Source organism: Schistocerca serialis, chromosome 5, assembly GCF_023864345.2.
Source record: "Schistocerca serialis cubense isolate TAMUIC-IGC-003099 chromosome 5, iqSchSeri2.2, whole genome shotgun sequence".
Classification (NCBI taxonomy): Eukaryota; Metazoa; Arthropoda; class Insecta; order Orthoptera; family Acrididae; genus Schistocerca; species Schistocerca serialis.
Window position 1 is genome coordinate 36,924,559 of NC_064642.1, and position 22,184 is coordinate 36,946,742.

At 39.0% G+C, this 22,184-nt stretch overlaps 1 protein-coding gene across 1 annotated transcript in view; it reads left to right on the top strand.

Annotated features, from left to right (window-relative positions):
* Positions 1-22,184, top strand: part of LOC126481730 (titin) — a 534,189-nt gene that overhangs the window by 478,694 nt on the left and 33,311 nt on the right. The window contains exons 112-116 of the mRNA XM_050105683.1: positions 2,651-2,786; positions 3,089-3,230; positions 7,754-8,023; positions 11,037-11,200; positions 14,449-14,733. Coding sequence (XP_049961640.1) covers positions 2,651-2,786; positions 3,089-3,230; positions 7,754-8,023; positions 11,037-11,200; positions 14,449-14,733 — 997 coding nt within the window. The remainder of the gene's footprint in view (positions 1-2,650; positions 2,787-3,088; positions 3,231-7,753; positions 8,024-11,036; positions 11,201-14,448; positions 14,734-22,184) is intronic.

Sequence of the window (22,184 nt, forward strand, 5' to 3'; positions counted from 1 at the left end):
ATCAAACTACACATTTATTTGCATTTTATTATTATTATTACAGGATTAATCAATACAAAGATTAATTAATAACAACATCTTGTTGTATATCTGTTATCCTCCGCCAAGCTTCTTTATCCAGCGCATCTTCCTTGTCGATGCTGCAATGTTCCATTGCTCTATTTGTGTGGTCTGTCCAAGAGTGTCGTGATCTTCCACGGATACGTCTGCTGGGTGGTTTCCATTCGTAAACCTTCTTTGGCCACTGATGATCTGGCATTCTCATCATATGTCTGTACCATTTTAATGATTTTCTTTCAATTCTATCTGTCACTGTATCATTTGCTTTCATTCTAGCTCTTACTTCATCATTAGTTTTCCTTTCAATTCTTAATATTCTGGCACTCCTATGCAAATAATCCATTTCCACAGCTATTAGTCTTCTTTTGAGATCTGCCTTTAAGATCCATAGTTCTGATCCATAACATAGCACTGAGTCAACCATTATCTTACCTACTCTTTTCTTATCGCTGTTGGACATACTCGTATCCCACCAAAAAGAATTCATACACTCTAACACTTTACTGCTTTGCTGTATTCTATATTTTATTTCTGTATCGCGCAAACCATTTTTATCAATATGTGCCCTGAGATATTTAAATTTCTCTACGTGTCTCATAACTGCTTTGTCATTCAAATTTAGCATCACTATTTGCCACCAGATACTCTGTTTTTGTTACTCATTGTTACTCATTTGTAGTTCCCATCTGTCGTATTCCTGATATAATTGTCATATCATGAACTCAAGGTCATAATCATCTTGTGCTGTAATATCTTGATCTTCAGCAATTTGCATTATTAAAAAAATAAATCATGTATGGTGAAACCACTAAACATAATTAGTTAAAGAAAAAATAACTTTGCATACTATGTTGAAAATTTTTCAAAAGAAAGCATTGTCATAACTTCAAAGTTCTCTTCTGAGACGTTATGTCACTGATTTTTCAGCACTTCACTGTAGTGTCAAAACAGCCACCCAGGGTCCAAAACTGAATATGGAAGACAAACTGCCTTCTGCCCAATTAGAGACATTTGACAATATTCCACATATCATGCTGGTATAAAAAGTTGCTTTCCACCAAATCTTGAAATGATTTGTTTTCCGTCAAGCTATCTTACATGGCTGAGATTTGCCATTATAGTTATATATAACATACTGTGTGCCATTTCAGGATTAATAAAGTTTATTATCATCCCATGGTTGAAAAGAAAACTAAGAGATGTGAACACAGATTACATGTAAATCTGCATTCAACTCTGCAAACCACTTGAAGTGCATGACAAAAGGTACATCCCACATACCAGTTGTTATGGCTTTATCCCATTCCATTCATGTGTGGAATGCTGGAAGAATGATGATTGAACACCTCTGGGCATACTGTAATTAGTCTAATTTTATCTTTACAATCCATGTGGGAGCAGTAAATAGGGGGTCATTGTATGTTCCTCGATTCATAATTTAAAGTTTGTACTTGAAACTTCGTGAGTAGGCTTTCTCAGGATAGTTTGCCTCTATCTTGAAGTATCTGACAGTTTCTTTTTTTTTCAGCATCTCCCTGAAACTCCCTCATGGTTATATAAACCTGTGACCATACAAGCTGTCCATCTTTATATATTGTTCTGTATCCCCTGTTAGTCTTGACACAGGTCCCACATACTTGAGCAACATTCTTGTAGGAATCGTACAAGAGTTTTGTAAACAATTTCCTTTGCAGGCTGATTACATTTCCCAGTATTCTACAATGAACTGTTGTCTGCCAACTGCTTTATCTGTGACTGAGCCACTTGATAATTCCATTCCATATCCCTAAAATTTATTACACCAACGTATTTTTATGATTTGACCAATTCCAACTGTGCCTCACTTATATTGTTTTTTAGTTTTATGAAGTGCAAAATTTTACATTTCTGAACATTTAAAGTAAGTTCCAAATCTTTGCACCATTTTCAAATTTTATAAGGACCATACTGAATATTTAGCAGTTTTTCTCATATAGTACTTCATTATAGATAACTGCATTACTAGCAAAAAGTCCCGAGTTACTATTAATATTGTTTGCAAGGTCATTACTATACAAAATAAACAGCAAGGGTCACAACTTACTTCCCTGGAGCATACCTTAAGTTTCTTCTACAACTGTCAATGATTTTCCACCCAAAGTAACATGCCACATCCTCCCTACCAAGAAATCCTCAGTCCAGTCTTAAATTGTTAGCCTAATTTGAAGGTGTAACACACTGCATTTCAGTGTTTCCTTCACCTTTGACTGAAGCAGCCATCCTGTCATATTTATGTTTACTTATGCTCTTAGTGCATGCAGACATTTTGTACCCTATGCCATGACCAGTGCTTCTGTGGATCAGTAATATCTTTAATTTTAAAGATTTGGCTTCATGCACACTAGCATCTCTTGTGGATGCCAGTCGGTTATCATCTGACAATGGCGTAATAAGCCGAAAATAGGTTCATAATAAACAAATATTAGTGCAAAAAAAGCAGTTTGCTTGCTTTTCAAGCTTAATGATAATTTATTATTTGATGTAATGAAGCAGTTGCATGAACCAACAAATGAATAAAATATTTGTGACTCACTCCTGCTAATTATTTCAGATTATACAAACACTGACTGAGAATTCTGCAACTCTGACCATTAAGAAAGCTGAAGAAACAGATGCTGCAAGCTATACTGTTAAATTATCCAACAGGCAAGGGGAAGCCTCAGCAGAGATGACCCTCATTCTAATGGGTAATTTTTCTTTAATTTTTGGTGAAACCATAATTAGTGCTTTTCACATGACCAATTTAATTTTGTAGTTTTTATGTTACAGTCATAACAGGATAGAACTCTACTAGTAATGCAGTTAAGTGATTAGAAGGAAATACTTCTGTGTAAACATAGATGTGCTTTGAATCTCTAATATTCTTGTACAAAATACAATTTGTGTTTAAATATCTAAGGTCGAGGAACAAAGTAAGAAGACTTTTCTGACAGCAGAAAATTATGAGTGCCTTATTTATTAACATAATAAATACGTTCATATGTTACAGAGCCACCATCAGAGCCAGGCATCCCAGAAGTTGTTGAAGTCACTGACCAGACCATTACACTTCACTGGAAGCCTCCAGAATTTGATGGACATTCTCCTATTACAAACTATGTTCTGGAATACCATGACAAGACTGATTTCACGTAAGTAGTTTCACTGAAATCTCGTCTCAACTTGTAATTTACTATATAAAGTCAAGAAATAAGTTTATTCAAGTCTTCTAAACTGAAACAAAACAATGAATCATGGATCAAGAATCTTTATTCACCATAAATCTTTTCACTATGATATGGGTTTCATCAATGTGATACAAGATAAAGTATATACAATGCACAGTAGTACAATGTGTAGCATTAAATATTAGTTCTTCAAAGTTTATGCAATACATAATAATACAATTAAAAGTAACAGTTTTTAAAAGTTAATATAATAATCTAGCAAACCAAAGTATTCTTTAATATTATAAAAAGGGTGATCTGTTAACCAGTTGTGCCACTTATATTTAAAACTAATTATATCCGTGGTTCGAGCAAAAATGAAGACCTAAGTTGTAGGGCAAACGAATCTGCTCCAGTCCTGAATCCCTGAACCATTACACCAATAACCTGAAAACAGTTTTCGCATCCCGCAATTACCCTCCTGACCTAGTACAGAAGCAAATAACCAGAGCCACTTCCCCTCAAACCCAGAACCTCCCACAGAAGAACCCCAAAAGTGCCCCACTTGTGACAGGATACTTTCCGGAACTGGATCAGACTCTGAATGTGGCTCTCCAGCAGGGATACAACTTCCTCAAATCCTGCCCTGAAATGAGATCCATCCTTCATGAAATCCTCCCCACTCCACCAAGAGTGTCTTTCCACTGTCCACCTAACCTTCGTAACCTCTTGGTTCATCCCTATGAAATCCCCAAACCACCTTCCCTACCCTCTGGCTCCTACCCTTGTAACCGCCCCCCCGGTGTAAGACCTGTCCCATGCACCCTCCCACCACCACCTACTCCAGTCCTGTAACCCGGAAGGTGTACATGATCAAAAGCAGAGCCACGTATGAAAGCACCCACGTGATTTACCAACTGACATGACTACACTGTGAAGCCTTCTATGTGGGAGTGATCAGCAACAAACTGTCCATTCGCATTAACGGACACAGGCAGTCAGTGTTTGTTGGTAATGAGGATCACCCTGTGGCTAAACATGCCTTGGTGCATGGCCAGCACATCTTGGCACAGTGTTACACCGTCCGGGTTATCTGGATACTTCCCTCTGACACCAACCTATCAGAACTCCTGAGATGGGAACTTGCCCTTCAATATATTCTCTCTTCCCGTTACCCACCAGGCCTCAACCTCCGCTAATTTCAAATTGCCGCCGCTCGTACCTCACCTGTCATTCAACAACATCTTTGCCTCTGTACTTCCGTCTTGACTGACATCTCTGCCCAACCTCTTTGGATTTACATATGTCTGCCTGTGTCTGTATATGTGCGGATGGATATGTGTGTGTGTGTGTGTGTGCGAGTGTATACCTGTCCTTTTTTTCCCCCCTAAGGTAAGTCTTTCCGCTCCCGGGCTCCCAGAATTGGAATGACTCCTTACCCTCTCACTTAAAACCCACATCCTTTCGTCTTTCCCTCTCCTTCCCTCTTTCCTGATGAAGCAACCGTGGGTTGCAAAAGCTTGATATTTGTGTTGTGTGTGTTATATATATAAGTTGATGATACGGTTATGTGTAGTACCAGTCACAAAGACATTACTGCTTGTATCACTACATGCAGACTTGCTGATCTGTGTATTATTAGCGTATTCCCCAACTTCAACCTGATCTTCAAGTATGTTAATTAGTGTGGTTGTTGCCTATATCATTTTTCATCACCCCCACCATCCCTCATCTCATTCCCACTGCTATAAGTTTTTCATTTCTCAAGTCTTTTTGTGTCAGTTGTCTTTCCCTTTTTTTCCTTTGTTATGCCACTGTCATTAAATAATGTGCTGATTAAATAAGATACGTGGGTGGAGCATCTGATTATAGTTCCTACCACAAGTAAAAGAAATTTTTTACTTTTTAGCTGAATATATGTCATGATAACACTTCTCCCAGGGGTGTTAGTCCTGTTGCATTATGGGAAAGCTTCTGTTTTGTTGACTGAATTTATACCATTAAGCAATGTGCATTTCTGCATTCACATGCTTATGGTAACGAACAACTTAATGATATTCAGAATACCAGTATGTGTTAGAGCACTAACAAAGCTCTGTAAAATTAGAAAATAGTTATGTTCACGAAGTACATATAATGTGAATTGAAAGAAAACAAGGTTATGGTGGTAGTCACTGAAATGTTCTTTGTGACTCCATTTAGTTTCAGCATATATTGGTGTCTCCAAGTAGTGATTCGGTTTTGGGGACTATAATTTCTTTTTTTGTAATTTCTGTTGATTTCAGTATGGGAAACTGATGAAACACAATTACATAAAAAGAATTCTTTTTTGCCAGTTATTTCATTATAATCTGTTTTTGTGGCCAGGTTATTAGCCTGTTGCCTAGCATAAGTGACAAAGATACACACATCAAAAATTTTTGCATCACCCCAGTTCCCAGAACTCCTGAAGACAGATGTTGACTGTGGATATTGTATCACAGAACAGTCCTTTGACTGTTAAGTGATGTCACTAAACCCACCCAAAAATGTAAACAACCATGCATGAGCAGTACCTATTAGATGGAGAGGGTCCGATGGCTGATCAGTTCCAGTCATTCCACTAGGAAGGAGGTACACAGCTCATGTTGTCTGTAGTTCAGCCATGCCTAGATGGTCAATACCACAGTTCAGTCACATCCGCATTGTCACTTTGTGCCAGGAAGGGCTCTCAACAAGGGAAGTGTCCAGGCATCTCAGAGTGAACCAAAGAGATGTTGTTCAGTCATGGTCGAGATACAGAGAGACAGGAACTGTCGATGATATGCCTTGCTCAGGCTGCCCAAAGGCTACTACTACAGTGGATAATCAGTACCTACTGGTTATGGCTCAGAGGAACCCTGACAGCAATGCCACCCTATTTAGTAATGCTTTTTGTGCAGCCACAGGGCATTGTGTTACGATTCAAACTGTTTGCAAAAGGTTGCATGATGTGCAGCTTCACTCCCGACATCCATGGTGAGGTCCATCTTTCCAACCACGACACCATGCAGCATGGTACAGATGGGCCCAACAACATGCTGAATAGACTGCTCAGGATGGGCATCATATTCTCTCCACTGATGAGTGTTGCATAAGCCTACAACCAGACAATCATCAGAGACGTGTTTGGAGGCAACCAGGTCAGGCTGAATGCCTTAGACACACTGTCCAGTGAGTACAGCAAGGTGGAAGTTCCCTGCTGTTTTGGGGTGGCATTATGTGTGTCCGATGCACGCCGCTGGTGGTCGTGGAGGGTGCTGTAATGGCTGTATGATATGTGAATGCCATCCTCTGGCTGATAGTGCAACCGTATCGGCAGCATATTGATTAGGCATGCTGCTTCATGGATGAGAATTCTCTCCCCCATCATGCGCATCTTATGAATGACATCCTTCAGGATAATGACATCACTCGACTAGAGAGGCCAGCATGTTCTCCAGACTTGAACCCTATCGAACATGCCTGGGATAGATTGAAAAGGGCTGTTTTGGATGACGTGACCCACCAACCACTCTGAGGGATCTACACCGAATCACTGTTGTTGAGTGGGACAATCTGGATCAACAGTGCCTTGATGCACTTGTATGTAGTATGCCACAATGAAATACAGGTGTGCATCAATGCAAGAGGATGTGCTACTGGGTATTAGAGGTACTGGTGTGTACAGCAACCTGGACCGTGATCTCTGAAGGTCTTGCTGTATGGAGGTACAACATGCATTGTGTGTTTTTCATGAGCAATAAAAAGGGCAGAAATGAAATTTATGTGATTTCTGTTCCAATTTTCTGTACAGGTTCTGGAACTCTTGGAACCAAGGCGATGCAAAATTTTTTTGAGGTGTATATTTTTTATTATAGTACAGAAGTAAATATCAAAGAATTTACAATCATAACAGAAATTAAATTTTTGATATTAAATATACAAAATATACATTCATAAACATTGGACAGTAAAATAAATAAAGAACTGGTACATGGATTTATAATGGGGCACAATATAATGCAATTTGTTTGGGTTATTAGCCAGCTTTAGCAGTATAATGAAGTGTAGAGTAACTGTAGCCTGTTTCTTCATTTAATAGCTCTTCAGGATGGTTCTTGTAGAACCTCTTGATCTCCAGTACATCGAGCACCAGCAGCAAAAATAAATGATTTGTGAAAAAGGTGCCCAAAAAAAATTTTTTTTGTCATATAATTTTTTGTTCCATTAATAAGACAGTGGTGTGTGTGTGTGTGTGTGTGTGTGTGTGTGTGTGTGTGTGTGTGTGTGTCTGTGTGTGTGTCAAAGAGAGTACTTATAGTACTTACATAGAAATATATGACTGCACTTGATCATATGCTGAAATGCGCCATTTAGCCAGTAATATAACATTTGAAATGGTTGTAACAGACATAAATGTCAATTAACATATTTCCAATGAATATGGGCCACTGATTTGTGAGTTGTGATGTAATTTTTCCTTTTTTTCTAAATTTTCTTTTGCATAGATGGATTCAAGTAAAGGAAATGGTTAGAGAGACAACTCACAAAGTGACACAACTTCAGACAAATGGGGAATACATGTTCCGTGTGTCAGCCGAGAATGATATTGGCCGTGGTGCTCCATCACACAACACCCGTTACATACGAGTTACTAAACCATTATCTGCTGAACCACCAGCAATCCAGCAGCCACTGGAAGGGGTAGTGTGTGGCTTAAAACAGTCGATAACTCTTTCTTGTGTTATTGGAGGAATACCTGAGCCAACAGTAAAGTGGTACGTATTACTTTTCAATCCACCTTTTATTTAACTACAAATTACATGGAGTTCCAGATGAAACATAGTAATAATTTCTTGTTACCCTTACCTCCATATTTACAGCCTCTGATTTGTACCATGATTCATCATTATTTTTATCGTTGTTGCCACTTAATTGTTCAGTGACTTGTTGATCTCACTGACTGCACAGTCTTCCCCATTTCTCTAGAATATCTAGGAAAGTCAAGTTCATTGAAGTATGCCTTGTAGCAAGTATGGGACTAAAGATGATATTAAGAAATAATAAAAATAGACAGGGAAAAATTTGCCAAAGTAGATGTTGTGGAGAATTAAAGAATTTGTGTGATGTCTTTGCATTCAGTAAATTTTGTTGTGTGAGGGTTGATCCAAAAGCAAGGTTCCCAAAGATCTCCAGCTGCATGAGAAGGTACTGGATGAAATCTGTCAACACCACTGTGCATGACTGTTCCCCCACTCTCGATTCTTCCTGGCCTTGCTCTGCTGTGCCACTCAGCATTGGCTCAGCAGCCAACTGTGATGGAGGTGCCCATTGTTGATCTCACCAAGTGCGAGATTCATTCTGTAATTCGGTTTTTGCATGCAAAAGGGGCTCCTCCCATGGATATTCATCATCAGTTGACACAAGTGTATTGCCACAAGTGTATGTCTGTTCAACACTTTGGTGCAGGGAGTTCAGTGATAGTTGGAAGGTGGTCAACGTTGAAGAACAAAGTGGAAGCCTTCAGTTTCGGAGGCAGTTCTTCTGATGGCCCAATGCAAAGTGCTTCAGAACAGGAGGATCACTGTCTGTGAACTTGTTGCTCAGATTCCTGGGAGTTCTTACGGTACAGTTGAAAGAGTTTTGATGGAGAAACTGGGGTATCACAAGTGTTGCGCTCAATGGGTATTGCGTATGCTGACAGCAGAACACAAGGAGAAATACTTTCACTGTGCTTGACAGTTTCTTCAAAAGTGTCAAGAAGATAAGGAAAGATTGTTGGACCTGATTGTTATGGGGAAAAGAAACATGGGTGTTTCATTTCACTTCTGAAATCAAAGAAAAATGCAAACAGTGGCATCATTCAGAGTCAACAATTGCAAAGAAGTCCAAACAAACTGGTGGCAGATTCATGGCCACTGTGTTTTGGGATCATGAGGGGATACTGGTGATCAATTTCATGGAACCTGCAATAACAATCAACTCATACAGTTATTGTGAAACACTACAAAAACTCAGGGGAACTATCCAGAACCCCTGGAGAGGATGACTGACAGAATGTGTAATGCTGCTTCATGATAACGCCTGATGTCACATCTCTTGTCAAATCCAGGAACTTTTGACAAACTTTGGTGGATTGTCATGCTCCATCCACCTTACAGTCCAGATCTCGCTCCAAGTAATTATCACTTGTTCCCCAAGTTAAAGGAACACTTGGGTGGCGAATGCTTCCAGATCAATGATGAAGTCAAAGAAGAGGTGAAACGCTTCCTCAATGGGTGGTGTCGGAGTTCTGCAACACGGGCATACAGAAATTGGAGGACCAACTAAAAAATTGCATTGAAAAAGATGTCAGTTATGTAGAAGAATAGAGCTAAGTCTTATCTTTCCAATGATGTAAATGTCTATTAAAATTAACAATGTTGTATATTTGTAAAAATGGGGGGAATCTTACTTCTGGATTAGCCTTTATATTTCAGAGAAAATGTTAATCACATGATTACAGTCAGCAGACCAAATGTTAGAAAGGTGCATCTGTCTTACAATGAAAGAGAAAGGATTGAAGGGAACAGAATTACTCAGGGATTGCATACAATTTGGTGGACATCCATTCAAAGAAGATGCTGCATGGCTACATGAGAGGAAAATCAATGATGATTATAGAAAAGCTGCAGGCCTATTTGGCTGATGACACTGAATTTTGGATTTAGTGTTAGATATTCTCTCTTGAAGAATTACAGACATATTCAATAAGGACTGCAGAACGGGTGTGTGTAGATTGTTAGGAACAGACAATGATAATTATTTAAAAAATTGTGTTGTTGTAAGTGTGGAAAGATAATGGAAACAGTATTTGTTGAAAAACATGTAGGCCTACTTTGAATCACTGTCTTCATAAAGTGTGTGTCTATCATAACAGCTTTGCTTAATTACTCTATATAGACAAATACAAGTTTTATTTTGAACTATTAAAATTTTGTTACAGTATTTGTCATAACTCTGTGAAATAAAGTAATAAAGAGAGTAAGAGTGTTCTAATGTGGTATGAATGAGAAGGTAATCCACTTTTCTGAAAGGTGTTCTTTACCACTATAAACATATTTATTAGTAGGGAAATAGTCTGTCCCTGGTAGCTGAGTGGTCAGCGCGACAGAATATCAACGCATGAGTTGCCGAAGTGGCGTCCAATCGAAAGACTTTCACCCAGCGAGCGGTTTACCTGACGGGGGCCTCTAGTCATACGACATTTATTTATTTTAGTAGGGAAATGCTTCAGTGCCATTTCAGTGAAATCACCCTTTAAACATTTTTGTATCTCAGAGGTTCCTTTTGCAATTTGATCCCAATTAAAGAGGTGCAGTTTGTTATGCCTTTCCAGATAATATTCACAATCTCTTCCAGTATTATAAATATATATGTATTTTGCAAAGATTATTGTACTGCTTGTATTTTAAAGTTTATTGGTCAATTTTATAAACATACAGAAATAGCGAGTTAAGTAATTTCTTGCTTCTGAACATCTTTTTGCATGATTCAGTGTAGCAATATTGGACAAAATCCCTACTCTCTTTGTTTGAAGGATAAACACTATGTTTGTATATAAGCAGCAACACATCCCTATACTTTAATTGTTTGTGTGAGATATCTATATTATTACTTAATTTTTTGATTGTTCATTTCTGTTTAGTCATAATTCCACATTTACTGATCAGTTCACAAAATGAGCATCTGTTTCAAAAATGATTTTTTTTGTAAATTTTTTTATAAAATTACAATCTTATTTCGTAACAGGATGAAAGATGGGAAGGCGTTCAAAAGCAAAAATTTGACATATGAGAACAGGATTGCCAAATGCATCATAAGTGAGACTACAGAGACATCATCTGGCATTTACACATGTCAGGCAACAAATACAGCTGGCTTTGCAGAAACATCATGTGAACTTAAAATTCAAGGTACAGTTAAAAGTTCTTGTAACAAATATAAAAATGTTAATCCAACACAACTTACTTAATAAATAAATTAAACACTAATGATGAACATTTTGATTTTATTAGTGGCACAAAAATAAAAATAGTGAAGTGTCATGTATTTCTCTTTACACATTATTGTCTTGTATTGCATAATGTTCTGTTGGGTTTTGTCAAGCTTATTTTCTGTGTCAGACTCTATTTATTGATTCCTTAATGTTTCATTGCTACCAAAACAATTGTTTGCTAATTTCTGCCTTTCTGTGTTGACTACATTGTATAGTAATATTCTTGAACTCCTTCCACAATTTGTTGCCATATTTTGGGATAAGTATCAGTGACTCTATCTCATATGTTACACATATTGCTTAAAAGACTAGAGAATCACATTAATTATCTAACATTTTGATTCATAATGTTAACATATGTAGAATATATTTTCAGGTGCACCATGATTTACTAAAATATGCTAGTGCAGCTGCCCACTATTTCTTTTCTTGTTTATATGATTCAGTAGAATAGCTCAAAAACATGTGAAATAACCACAAGCACTGCCATGTTAAAGTAGTTTGTCTTTTGACGTGCATGTAGTGCTGCTACATCTGTGTGACATGACTTCACTGAGATTGTTGAGGAGATCTACAGGATGAGTTTGACAGTTGTCAAGAAAAGCAATGTCCATCTGCAAAACTTTTATGAGGTGTGATGGACTAACTTCAATAAGTCTTCCAAGCAGATCCCAGATGTATTCAGAAAAAGTGTGTCCAGTGATTGTACTAGATATTAATTCAAAGCAGAGTCCCACTTTTTAACATTTGTGCGCCAATTGTGCTCTCAGGTAACAGAACAGATATGAAAATATGAAAATTAAGAGAGAGAATTTCTGGCTAATACTTAACAAAATACACTCCTGGAAATGGAAAAAAGAACACATTGACACCGGTGTGTCAGACCCACCATACTTGCTCCGGACACTGCGAGAGGGCTGTACAAGCATTGATCACACGCACGGCACAGCGGACACACCAGGAACCGCGGTGTTGGCCGTCGAATGGCGCTAGCTGCACAGCATTTGTGCACCGCCGCCGTCAGTGTCAGCCAGTTTGCCGTGGCATACGGAGCTCCATCGCAGTCTTTAACACTGGTAGCATGCCGCGACAGCGTGGACGTGAACCGTATGTGCAGTTGACGGACTTTGAGCGAGGGCGTATAGTGGACATGCGGGAGGCCGGGTGGACGTACCGCCGAATTGCTCAACACGTGGGGCGTGAGGCCTCCACAGTACATCGATGTTGTCGCCAGTGGTCGGCGGAAGGTGCACGTGCCCGTCGACCTGGGACCGGACCGCAGCGACACACGGATGCACGCCAAGACCGTAGGATCCTACGCAGTGCCGTAGGGGACCGCACCGCCACTTCCCAGCAAATTAGGGACACTGTTGCTCCTGGGGTATCGGCGAGGGCCATTCGCAACCGTCTCCATGAAGCTGGGCTACGGTCCCGCACACCGTTAGGCCGTCTTCCGCTCACGCCCCAACATCGTGCAGCCCGCCTCCAGTGGTGTCGCGACACGCGTGAATGGAGGGACGAATGGAGACGTGTCGTCTTCAGCAATGAGAGTCGCTTCTGCCTTGGTGCCAATGATGGTCGTATGCGTGTTTGGTGCCGTGCAGGTGAGCGCCACAATCAGGACTGCATACGACCGAGGCACACAGGGCCAACACCCGGCATCATGGTGTGGGGAGCGATCTCCTACACTGGCCGTACACCACTGGTGATCGTCGAGGGGACACTGAATAATGCACAGTACATCCAAACCGTCATCGAACCCATCATTCTACCATTCCTAGACCGGCAAGGGAACTTGCTGTTCCAACAGGACAATGCACGTCCGCATGTATCCCGTGCCACCCAATGTGCTCTAGAAGGTGTAAGTCAACTACCCTGGCCAGCAAGATCTCCGGATCTGTCCCCCATTGAGCATGTTTGGGACTGGATGAAGCGTCGTCTCACGCGGTCTGCACGTCCAGCACGAACGCTGGTCCAACTGAGGCGCCAGGTGGAAATGGCATGGCAAGCCGTTCCACAGGACTACATCCAGCATCTCTACGATCGTCTCCATGGGAGAATAGCAGCCTGCATTGCTGCGAAAGGTGGATATACACTGTACTAGTGCCGACATTGTGCATGCTCTGTTGCCTGTGTCTATGTGCCTGTGGTTCTGTCAGTGTGATCATGTGATGTATCTGACCCCAGGAATGTGTCAATAAAGTTTCCCCTTCCTGGGACAATGAATTCACGGTGTTCTTATTTCAATTTCCAGGAGTGTACTTAGTGCTGCCAGCAGAAACTGGCCCTTGCATCATGCTCCATCTTGACAGCTTACTGCAAGCCTCATAATGAGATATTGGTAGTACCCACCTGTGCAGTTTACCACTTTTGACCATAATATGTTGCCAACACACTGTGGTGGTCGCAAAAAATGTTCAGCACCACTTTGCCTGACAAGTCTTTGTCTTTATTAGTAGTGGTGAATCCAAGTCTTTCTTTTGCATCTGTCCTTCCTTTGTCTCAGGTTGATATAGTCACAATTATCCATGGTATTAGGCAATTAAAGAAGTCATCTGGATTGACCTGACACAGCTGCAACATTCCTGCTGTTGCCTCAGTTTGGCAGACTTTTTGGAAAATTATGGGTAGTCGAGGAGCCCAGCTGGCGGCAGCCTATGTTATGTTCAAAATGTCGTGCAAGATGTAGAAAATTGTTATGTAGCTGATTTTCAATGTTTATGCCATTTACTTGCTTGTGGTACTTCAGTCTTTGAGCACCAGCACCTCCTCTTTCAATTCTCAGTTCTTTCCAGTGTTTATCCCCCTCAGATGCAGAAAAAATTACCACATCATACTTTACTTCAACGATGGTCTGTGCAATTTTGTTTTCATACCTCTAGTGGCATGCTACAGTACTGTGGCATGGGGATTATAATGTGCACCAGGACTACAGGCACATACCTGCAATGAAAGAAAAGTTAATTACATAAGATGATAATTAGAACTTTGTGATGACCTCTCATATACGCTGTAAGCTGTTTTTTATTGTTGTTAAGGAAATTAAAAAGAAAAAAAAGTCTTGTTTCAGATTCTTTTGAATTTGGATTTACTTGGATTAGAATTTGTGTTACTCAGTTGTGTGATAATCATAACTAATATTAATAATTGAATCTAAATTTACAGAACCTCCAAAACTTGAATTTGATGAGAGTTTGGTAACTCAGAAATTAAGGATAACTAATCAGTGGAAGATAGAAGTTAAGTATTCAGGCTTCCCTAAACCAGAAGTGGTATGGACAAAGAACGGAAAAAGCCTGGCTTCTACTAAGCACTGTTCCATCTACCATGATGAAAATTCATCAACAATTGCGATATATTCCTTAGCAAAAGTGGACACTGGAACCTACACATTTACAGCTCGCAGTGATGCAGGTTCGGCGAGCGTGGATTTCAGTCTAAAAGTCATTGGTAAGTTAACTGTCATACATCCATCATCTGTACTAGAATATTTCAAACAAAGCAAACCAAATACTTACTCTGTTGTGTGAGCATACCATAATTATTATTATTTTTTTCCTTAATAATCTAAGAGGATGCTGCAGACCTAAGAGTGTGTTTAAAAAAAAAAGAAATAAGTAAATAAATATTTTTCAGTAATGGAAATTCCACAAGAAGAACAACATACATTTTTTAACATTTATATGCTACAGTAATTTTCAAAAGCATTAAATGTATTATTCACATTTCTTAATATTTTTGTGTGAATAAAGAGGTATCTGAAATAAACAATTTAACTAAATATGCTAAAAGAATTGTACTTTTAAAACTTATTCTAAATTCCAATATGTTGGTTAATTCTGAAAATATAAATTGCTGTTGTAAAAATTTAAAATAAATATATTTCTATAATGGTATATCTCACACACATTTTCTTCAGATGACACTGATCGAAGAGCAAAAACAGAAAGTTCCAGCGAGGAAACAACTGGTAAATACACAGAACTGTGTGTCTAATGATGTGTTGAGCTTTACACTTGTCTTATCTTTGTAAACATGTTTTTTCTGATCTTCTCTTCTTTCTTCATGCATTGCATGATCTCTTCTCCTTTTTGCAGAAAATTCTATCTTGTTCTATTTTCATATATTTTTTTGTGCATGCGTTATATGCTCACCTGAAAGAAGCTTCCATAGCTTTTATTTTTTCTCCAGCCATAAAAGTGACACAGGAGAGCAACTTATTACTCTGCCTGACTTGAAAGTAATGTGACCTGCTTAGGACTGTCAGTGTATTCAGTGTGGAAATAAAAATTTCAGTTTAGCTATTCGTTAACAAAATAAAAACACATGGAGTTTAGGGGTAATGTTGTAGCAGTATCAGTTCAGGAGGTGTGGAAACCTCGAATGCCACAAAGTGGTACTTGTTTTTAAAAAGATTTCACTTTAGCTTGTGGCTCGTCACCAGGCGCTTCAAGACTGAAGTTGCTGCTCAGTGACTTTAAGAGACATAAGAACTCCAAATGCTGCAAAATGTTGCTTGCTTTTAAAAAAAAGTGGTACTATATGAACTGAATATTTGTACTAAACACAGAGTCACACATATAGCAGATTACCAAGGACAATGAACTACATTTGAGTAATGGTCCTGCTCACAGATTTAATCTTTATGAAAGTTTCAAAAGAGTTTGTAGTTCACTGCAATAGAGAAATACACTTTTGATACAATGACTAATGTTTGAGCACGCATGTCTCATTAACTGAACAGTATGACCAATATACACTCATGTTCAGGAAAAACAGAACACCTTGATTCACTAGAGACAAGATGTTCATATTCACAGGGCCTGTACATTAGTATGTTCTGCAGAAATGATTAGCATTTGAGCGATGTCAGCCCGCAATACTGATGTCATGGTGCAACACCACCTACTGGTAAAATGTGCATGCTGCTCTTTTTGTTGCTATAAATCGAAGGTAATGACTCGAACAGATGTGCAGGATGCTTCGCAGATGTATCTGTGGACTGTACCGTCAAATCACTGAGTTTGAAAGGGGATGCATTATTTGCATGAGAGAATGTTTTGCATCCATCTGGGAAATTGCTGCTCATGTGGGATGACATGTTTCAGTAGTGCAACAAGTGCGTGTAGCATGGTTTGCAGAATGCCATAAACATGATGAGATGGGTCAGGTTGCGCCACCCAGGTTGTCACCCAAGATCGACACCTCATCCAAATGGCATTGCAGGACAGATCTGCATTCTCCTCAGTTCTGGTGCAACAGTGGGACAGTGAAACACATTGTACACTATCAGGAGTGGCAGTCCTCCACCATTTATTATGGCATGGGTTACTTGCACTTTGTCCACTTCTCTGCCTACCTTTGAGGAATGTGCAGAAACATGTTGGATGGCAACGGTGTATGAATGATGTCACTGGGGACAGGAATGGCAGCAGAAAGTGTTTTCAGACAAATTCAGGTTCTGTTTGTTTGAAAATGATGGCCACATTTTGGTTCGCCACAGACACGGGGAGTGGCATCATAGTGACTGCATTTGCACAAGACATAACAGTGCCATCATGAGTCCTTATAATGTGGCATGCTAATGGGTACAACACAGTTGGTGCATGTCAAAGGCACTGCAACAAATGTGACCTACGTGAATGACATCCTGTGACCTGTAGTGATACCCTTTCTGCACAACACCACATATGCCACTTTTCTGCAGGGTAATGCATGACTACATGTTGCTGCATGACTACATGCCGTTTTGGTGCCACAGGACGTCATCCTTTTGCATTGGCCCTCCAGATCGCCAGACTTGTCACCAGTCAAAACTGTGTAGGATATGGTGAAACAATGGGTGCAGCGCTGTGTGACCCAGTGCCGACCACCACAGATGAACTTCAGAACTAGGTGAATGTGGCATGGATGGTTACACCACTGGGCATCATTCACACCTTATATGTGTCGATGCCATTATGCATGGAGCAAGTTACCAGGGCCCATGGTGGACCCTTGTGCCTTCTAGGCAACAGTACACATGCTGAACTGAGGTGACTGAAATGCTTATCATTTCTGCAGAACATTCTCATGAACATGTCTTATGAAGATGAACGTCCTGTCTCTAGTCATACAAGGTGTTCTCCTTTTTCTGAACGTGAATGTAGATTCATAGTATGCACTGCAGTTCTTATAATGCTTAACATAAAGTCACATGACAGCAATCACTTCGGCTAATAATTTGGTCCCCATATTCATAAAATGGTGGAAGTGACAAGTAGCCACAGCCCATTCAACTTGTCTTACAAATAGTCCTCTTTCTTTTGAATAGGCAATTGCAGACAAAGAATAAGTAATAAAACTACATCAAGAATTTTAAGGATATTACTGTAATTTTGTAAAATTCATGTTTTAAAAAGTTAAGTAAGACAAAAGAACAGTGGAGATAAATTATCAGAATGAAACTATACAATTGGAAAATTGGTTAGTTTCATGTTCTATAGATCATAGTTATAATAAATGTACCGGCATAGAACATGCCATTTACACACACACACACACACACACACACACACACACACACACACAATCATATTTGTATTGTTTGATGACATTTTATGTCCTTTTGGTATGTCACAAGAACCATGATCCATGGATCTTGGATCTCACCTCTGTGGGGTGCTTTGAAAGTCTTATTAATACAGATAATCGTACCATAAGTGCAACAACATCTTAGAAGTACCTCTGGGTGACCAGTACCATATGGCTCCTGATTAGGGGCAGCAGCCTTTTGAGTAGTTGTAAGGTCAGTGTTCTGAAAGTGTCTGAGAATAGAGAGAAACTGCAATTCTTATAATAGCTAAGGATCTGCAGCTCTGCTACATGATTTAATGATGATGGCATCCACTTGGGCAAAATGTTCCGGTAGTAAAATACATCCCTATTTGAAGCTCCAGGCAGGGCTGCTCACAAGGATGTTTACATCAGGGGAAACAAAACTAGAGTTCTACAGGTCAGAGTGTCAAATATTAGAGCTCTTATTCAGATAGGCAGATTAGAAAATTAAAAAAGAGAAATAATAGGATGAAGTTACATATAGTGGGAATTAATGAAGTGCAGGACTTTTCGTCAGATGAGTACAGAACTATCAACATGAAACAAAATAGGAATAGTGCAGGATTAGGTCTAATAATGAACAAGAAAACTGGAATGCATGTGAGCTGCTGTGAACAGCATACTGAATACATTGTCATATCCAAGACAGACATAAAGCCACCACCCATCATTTATATGACTACTAACTCCACTGGTGATGAGCAGTTTGAAGGAATGTACAATGATAAATTATTTAAATGATTAAAGGTGGTTTAATTTTGTTGGAAGATTTTGGTTGTAGGAAAAGGAAGAGAAGAAAAAATAGTAGGGGAATATGGTATGGGGGAAGACACCGGTAGAATTTTGCACAGAACATAATTTAATTATTTGAAAACTTGGTTTAATTCACACAAAATAGAGAAAATTGCAGAGCAATCATTGGAAGCAGCTGGTTCCACAAAATATCTAGCAGTATGTTTATGGACTGATGTGAAGTGGAATGAGCACATAGAATTAATCAAGTGTAAGGCAGTCAAAGACTGAGATTCATTGAAGGAATTCTCAGCATATGTAGTCCATGAACAAAGGTGATAGCTTACAAAACACTTGTCCAAACAGTACTTGAATATTGCTCATCAGTATGAGATCTGCACGACATAGGACTGACAGATGAAGAGGAGAAGATCCAGGGAAGGGCAACATGTCTCATTATATCTTCATGTGATAAGTGCAAAAGTTTCATCAAGATGCTCAACCAGCTCCACCAACAGACACTGTAAGAGAGGCATTCTGCAGCACATTAGGGTCTACTGTTGAAGTTCTGAGAACATACATTTCTAGAAGAGTCAACCAATTTACAGTACTGCTTCCTTCTATGTGTATATCATGGAAAGATCATGAATATAAAATTAGGTAGATTTGAACCTGCACAGAGGCATAGCAGCAATCATCCTTCCCACACACCATATGCAACTGGAACAGGAAAAGGGGAAAGGGCACCAGTACACGAAATATCCTCTGCCACACACTGTAAGATGATGTGGACACAGTGGAAGGTTTCAGATGGATAGTGGGGCAGAGAATTTGAAACCAGATTTTAAAATAGAGAAATATGCCAGGGATAAATGTGGACTCTGATCATAATTTATTGTTTGTGACCTTCAGATTAAATCTGAAGAAATAGCAGATACTCAAGTTAATTGATGTTAACTCTACATTTAAGAATTATGTAAGAAGCTTTTAAAGATAGAAGAGACATGGGGACAATGTAAGGGTTGAGATAGACACCATAATGATAGGGATGAGATCGTGAAACCAGATTTTAAACTTCAAACCATTTCCAGGGATAGATGTGGATTTGGCCATATTTATTGGTTATGAACTGTGGATGTAAACTGAAGAAAATGCAGGAAGGTGTGAATATCATCAAACCATCAGTTACTTAGTAAAGTTATGGTTGCAAAATACTGCCACACATTATTTACATAAAAATGGAAAGACCAGTAGATGCTAACCTCCGGGAAGATTAGCTTTGGTTTCAGGTAAATGCAGGATCGCCCAAGACAATACTGATACTATGATTTGTCTTAGAAGATAAAGTAGAGAAAAGCAAATTTATGTTTATAACATTTACAGACTTAGTGAAGTCTTATGACAGTTTTGATGGTTATACATTCTTTGAAATTCCAAAGATAGACGACATAAAATACAGGAAGTGAAATATTGTCCACAACTTGTAGGCTGCAGTTACTGGAGCTGAGGGAGATGAAATGGAGGTTTGAGTTGAGAAAGTAGTGAGATAGCATTGTAGTCTATCCCCAAATTGTTCAGTATGTAATGGAAACCAAGGAGAAATTTGGAGAAGGAATTGAAGTTCAGGAAGAAGAAATACAGACCGTGCAGTTTGCCAGTGACATTGTAATTCTTTCAGAGATAGTAAAGGATTTAAAAGATCAGTAAGTGGAATGAATTATATTTTGGAAAGAGATTATGGGGATAAACATTAACATAAGCAAAACTATGGTAATGAAATATAGTGTAGTTAAATAAGGCCATGGTGAGGATATTATTTTAAGAAAAAGATAAATTTGTTAATGTCAGATATAAATTATAATGTCACAAAGGCTTTTCTGAAAGTATTTGTCTGAAGTGTAATCTTGTATCAAAGTAAAATGTAGGTGTTAAACAGTTCAGATAAGGAAGTTGATGGGTCACTTCAGGGCTCCAAGGAACTGTCAGTTTGGTAATGGAGGGGAGTGTGGGGGCTGAAACTGGTAAATGGAGTCAAGGCTTGATTATGGTAAGCAGGTTCAAATGGATGCATGAAGCAATAATCATAATTATGCAGAGATAAGGGGCTTGTACAGGAGAGATTTGAATGAAGATCACCATCAAAATCTTCAGGTTGAAAACCATAACAACATGTTACTAAAGACCTTTATGGTTGTGTATTTCAATCACTTTAACCCAGATCTAGAATCAGCAGGGAATACTGAAAATCACTTCTCTGACTCACTCAGAGCTTACTGAAAGTAACATGCAGTGATTGTGTGCCTGCATTATACTTTTCCTAAACAAGAGACAAAATGGTATTATATTATATTAGAGATGCATTAAAGAACTGTTTGTAATTAAAATAAAAATTTGTTTGGCACAGATACTGAATGAATGGTGCCATTATAAATAACTGTAAATTCTAGGATATAATATGATTATTTATGTCAATAAAGATTAACATCCAAAGAACAGAATGGTGCATTAAGCAGAAGAAAACTTTCATACAAATTTGGTCATCTGAGTGTTAATGAATAAACACACACACACACACTTAGAGCTGCAGTCCAATTTCTATTGGAGGAAGTTTGTGATTTTTGGCTGTGGAAGGATATGTGGGTTGGGTGGAGGGAGGGAGGTATTTAGGATTGATTTTGTCAGTGTGGAGTAGATAGGTGTATTCAGCTGATGTGACTGGCTGTTACATGGTGAAGCAGGGGATAAATCAGGGGCTGCTAGAAGAAACATTGAAAAAGTAATGTGGATGAATATAAGTATGTTTGGATTGAGTATAAAGTACGAGAGATAGAGTAACGCTGGTGTGTGTGCATAAGGGTTGAATGGGATTGCTACAGGAGTTGAGGGTGAGGCAAGTTCCAGTTGAGATTGAGAACAAGGAGGTTATGGGCAAGAAGGATGGATTGAAGGGAGAGTTGTGAACTCCATGTATCATAAAAGTTGGTGTTGAGAGGTGAAGAAGAATACAGGAGGCAGAGTCTGTGAAGTAACTGTTAAAGTCAACTACATTGTTCTGATCAGTGTGTTCCGTTACTTGGTGGTAAGTCACCTTCCTTTAAATGGATGGTTCGTTGATGGTTATGTCCATGAGAATTCTGTGCTGTGCTGTTAGATGATGAAGCTGCTGTCGTAAGTGCCACTGCCTCTGATGAGGGAGTAAATGCCTGCTGCTGGCTCCAAAAGATTTTAATCTTGTCAAGAATCTTTCCAATTTTCAGTATTATAACACTACAAACTGCCACTGTGTTTTCTGAGCACATTACCTAAAATGCTTCATTTCGAAAATAGACCAGTAGTTCATCATTCCTTGGTCCTAATTGAACAGTATGATGACACATTTCCTACCACTGCACAGAAATCTTAAATTAGTTCTCCATTTTGTGACTTGTAAATCATAACTTCAAGTAATTTCTAACTTTCTTTCTGCATTGCCAGTGTAAAGGTGCCCATTTGCTTGTTAAGTTGAACACATGTAATTGGTATTTTATGTTTAATTTCTTCACTGTCAGTCAACTGTGATTATGCTGTCACTA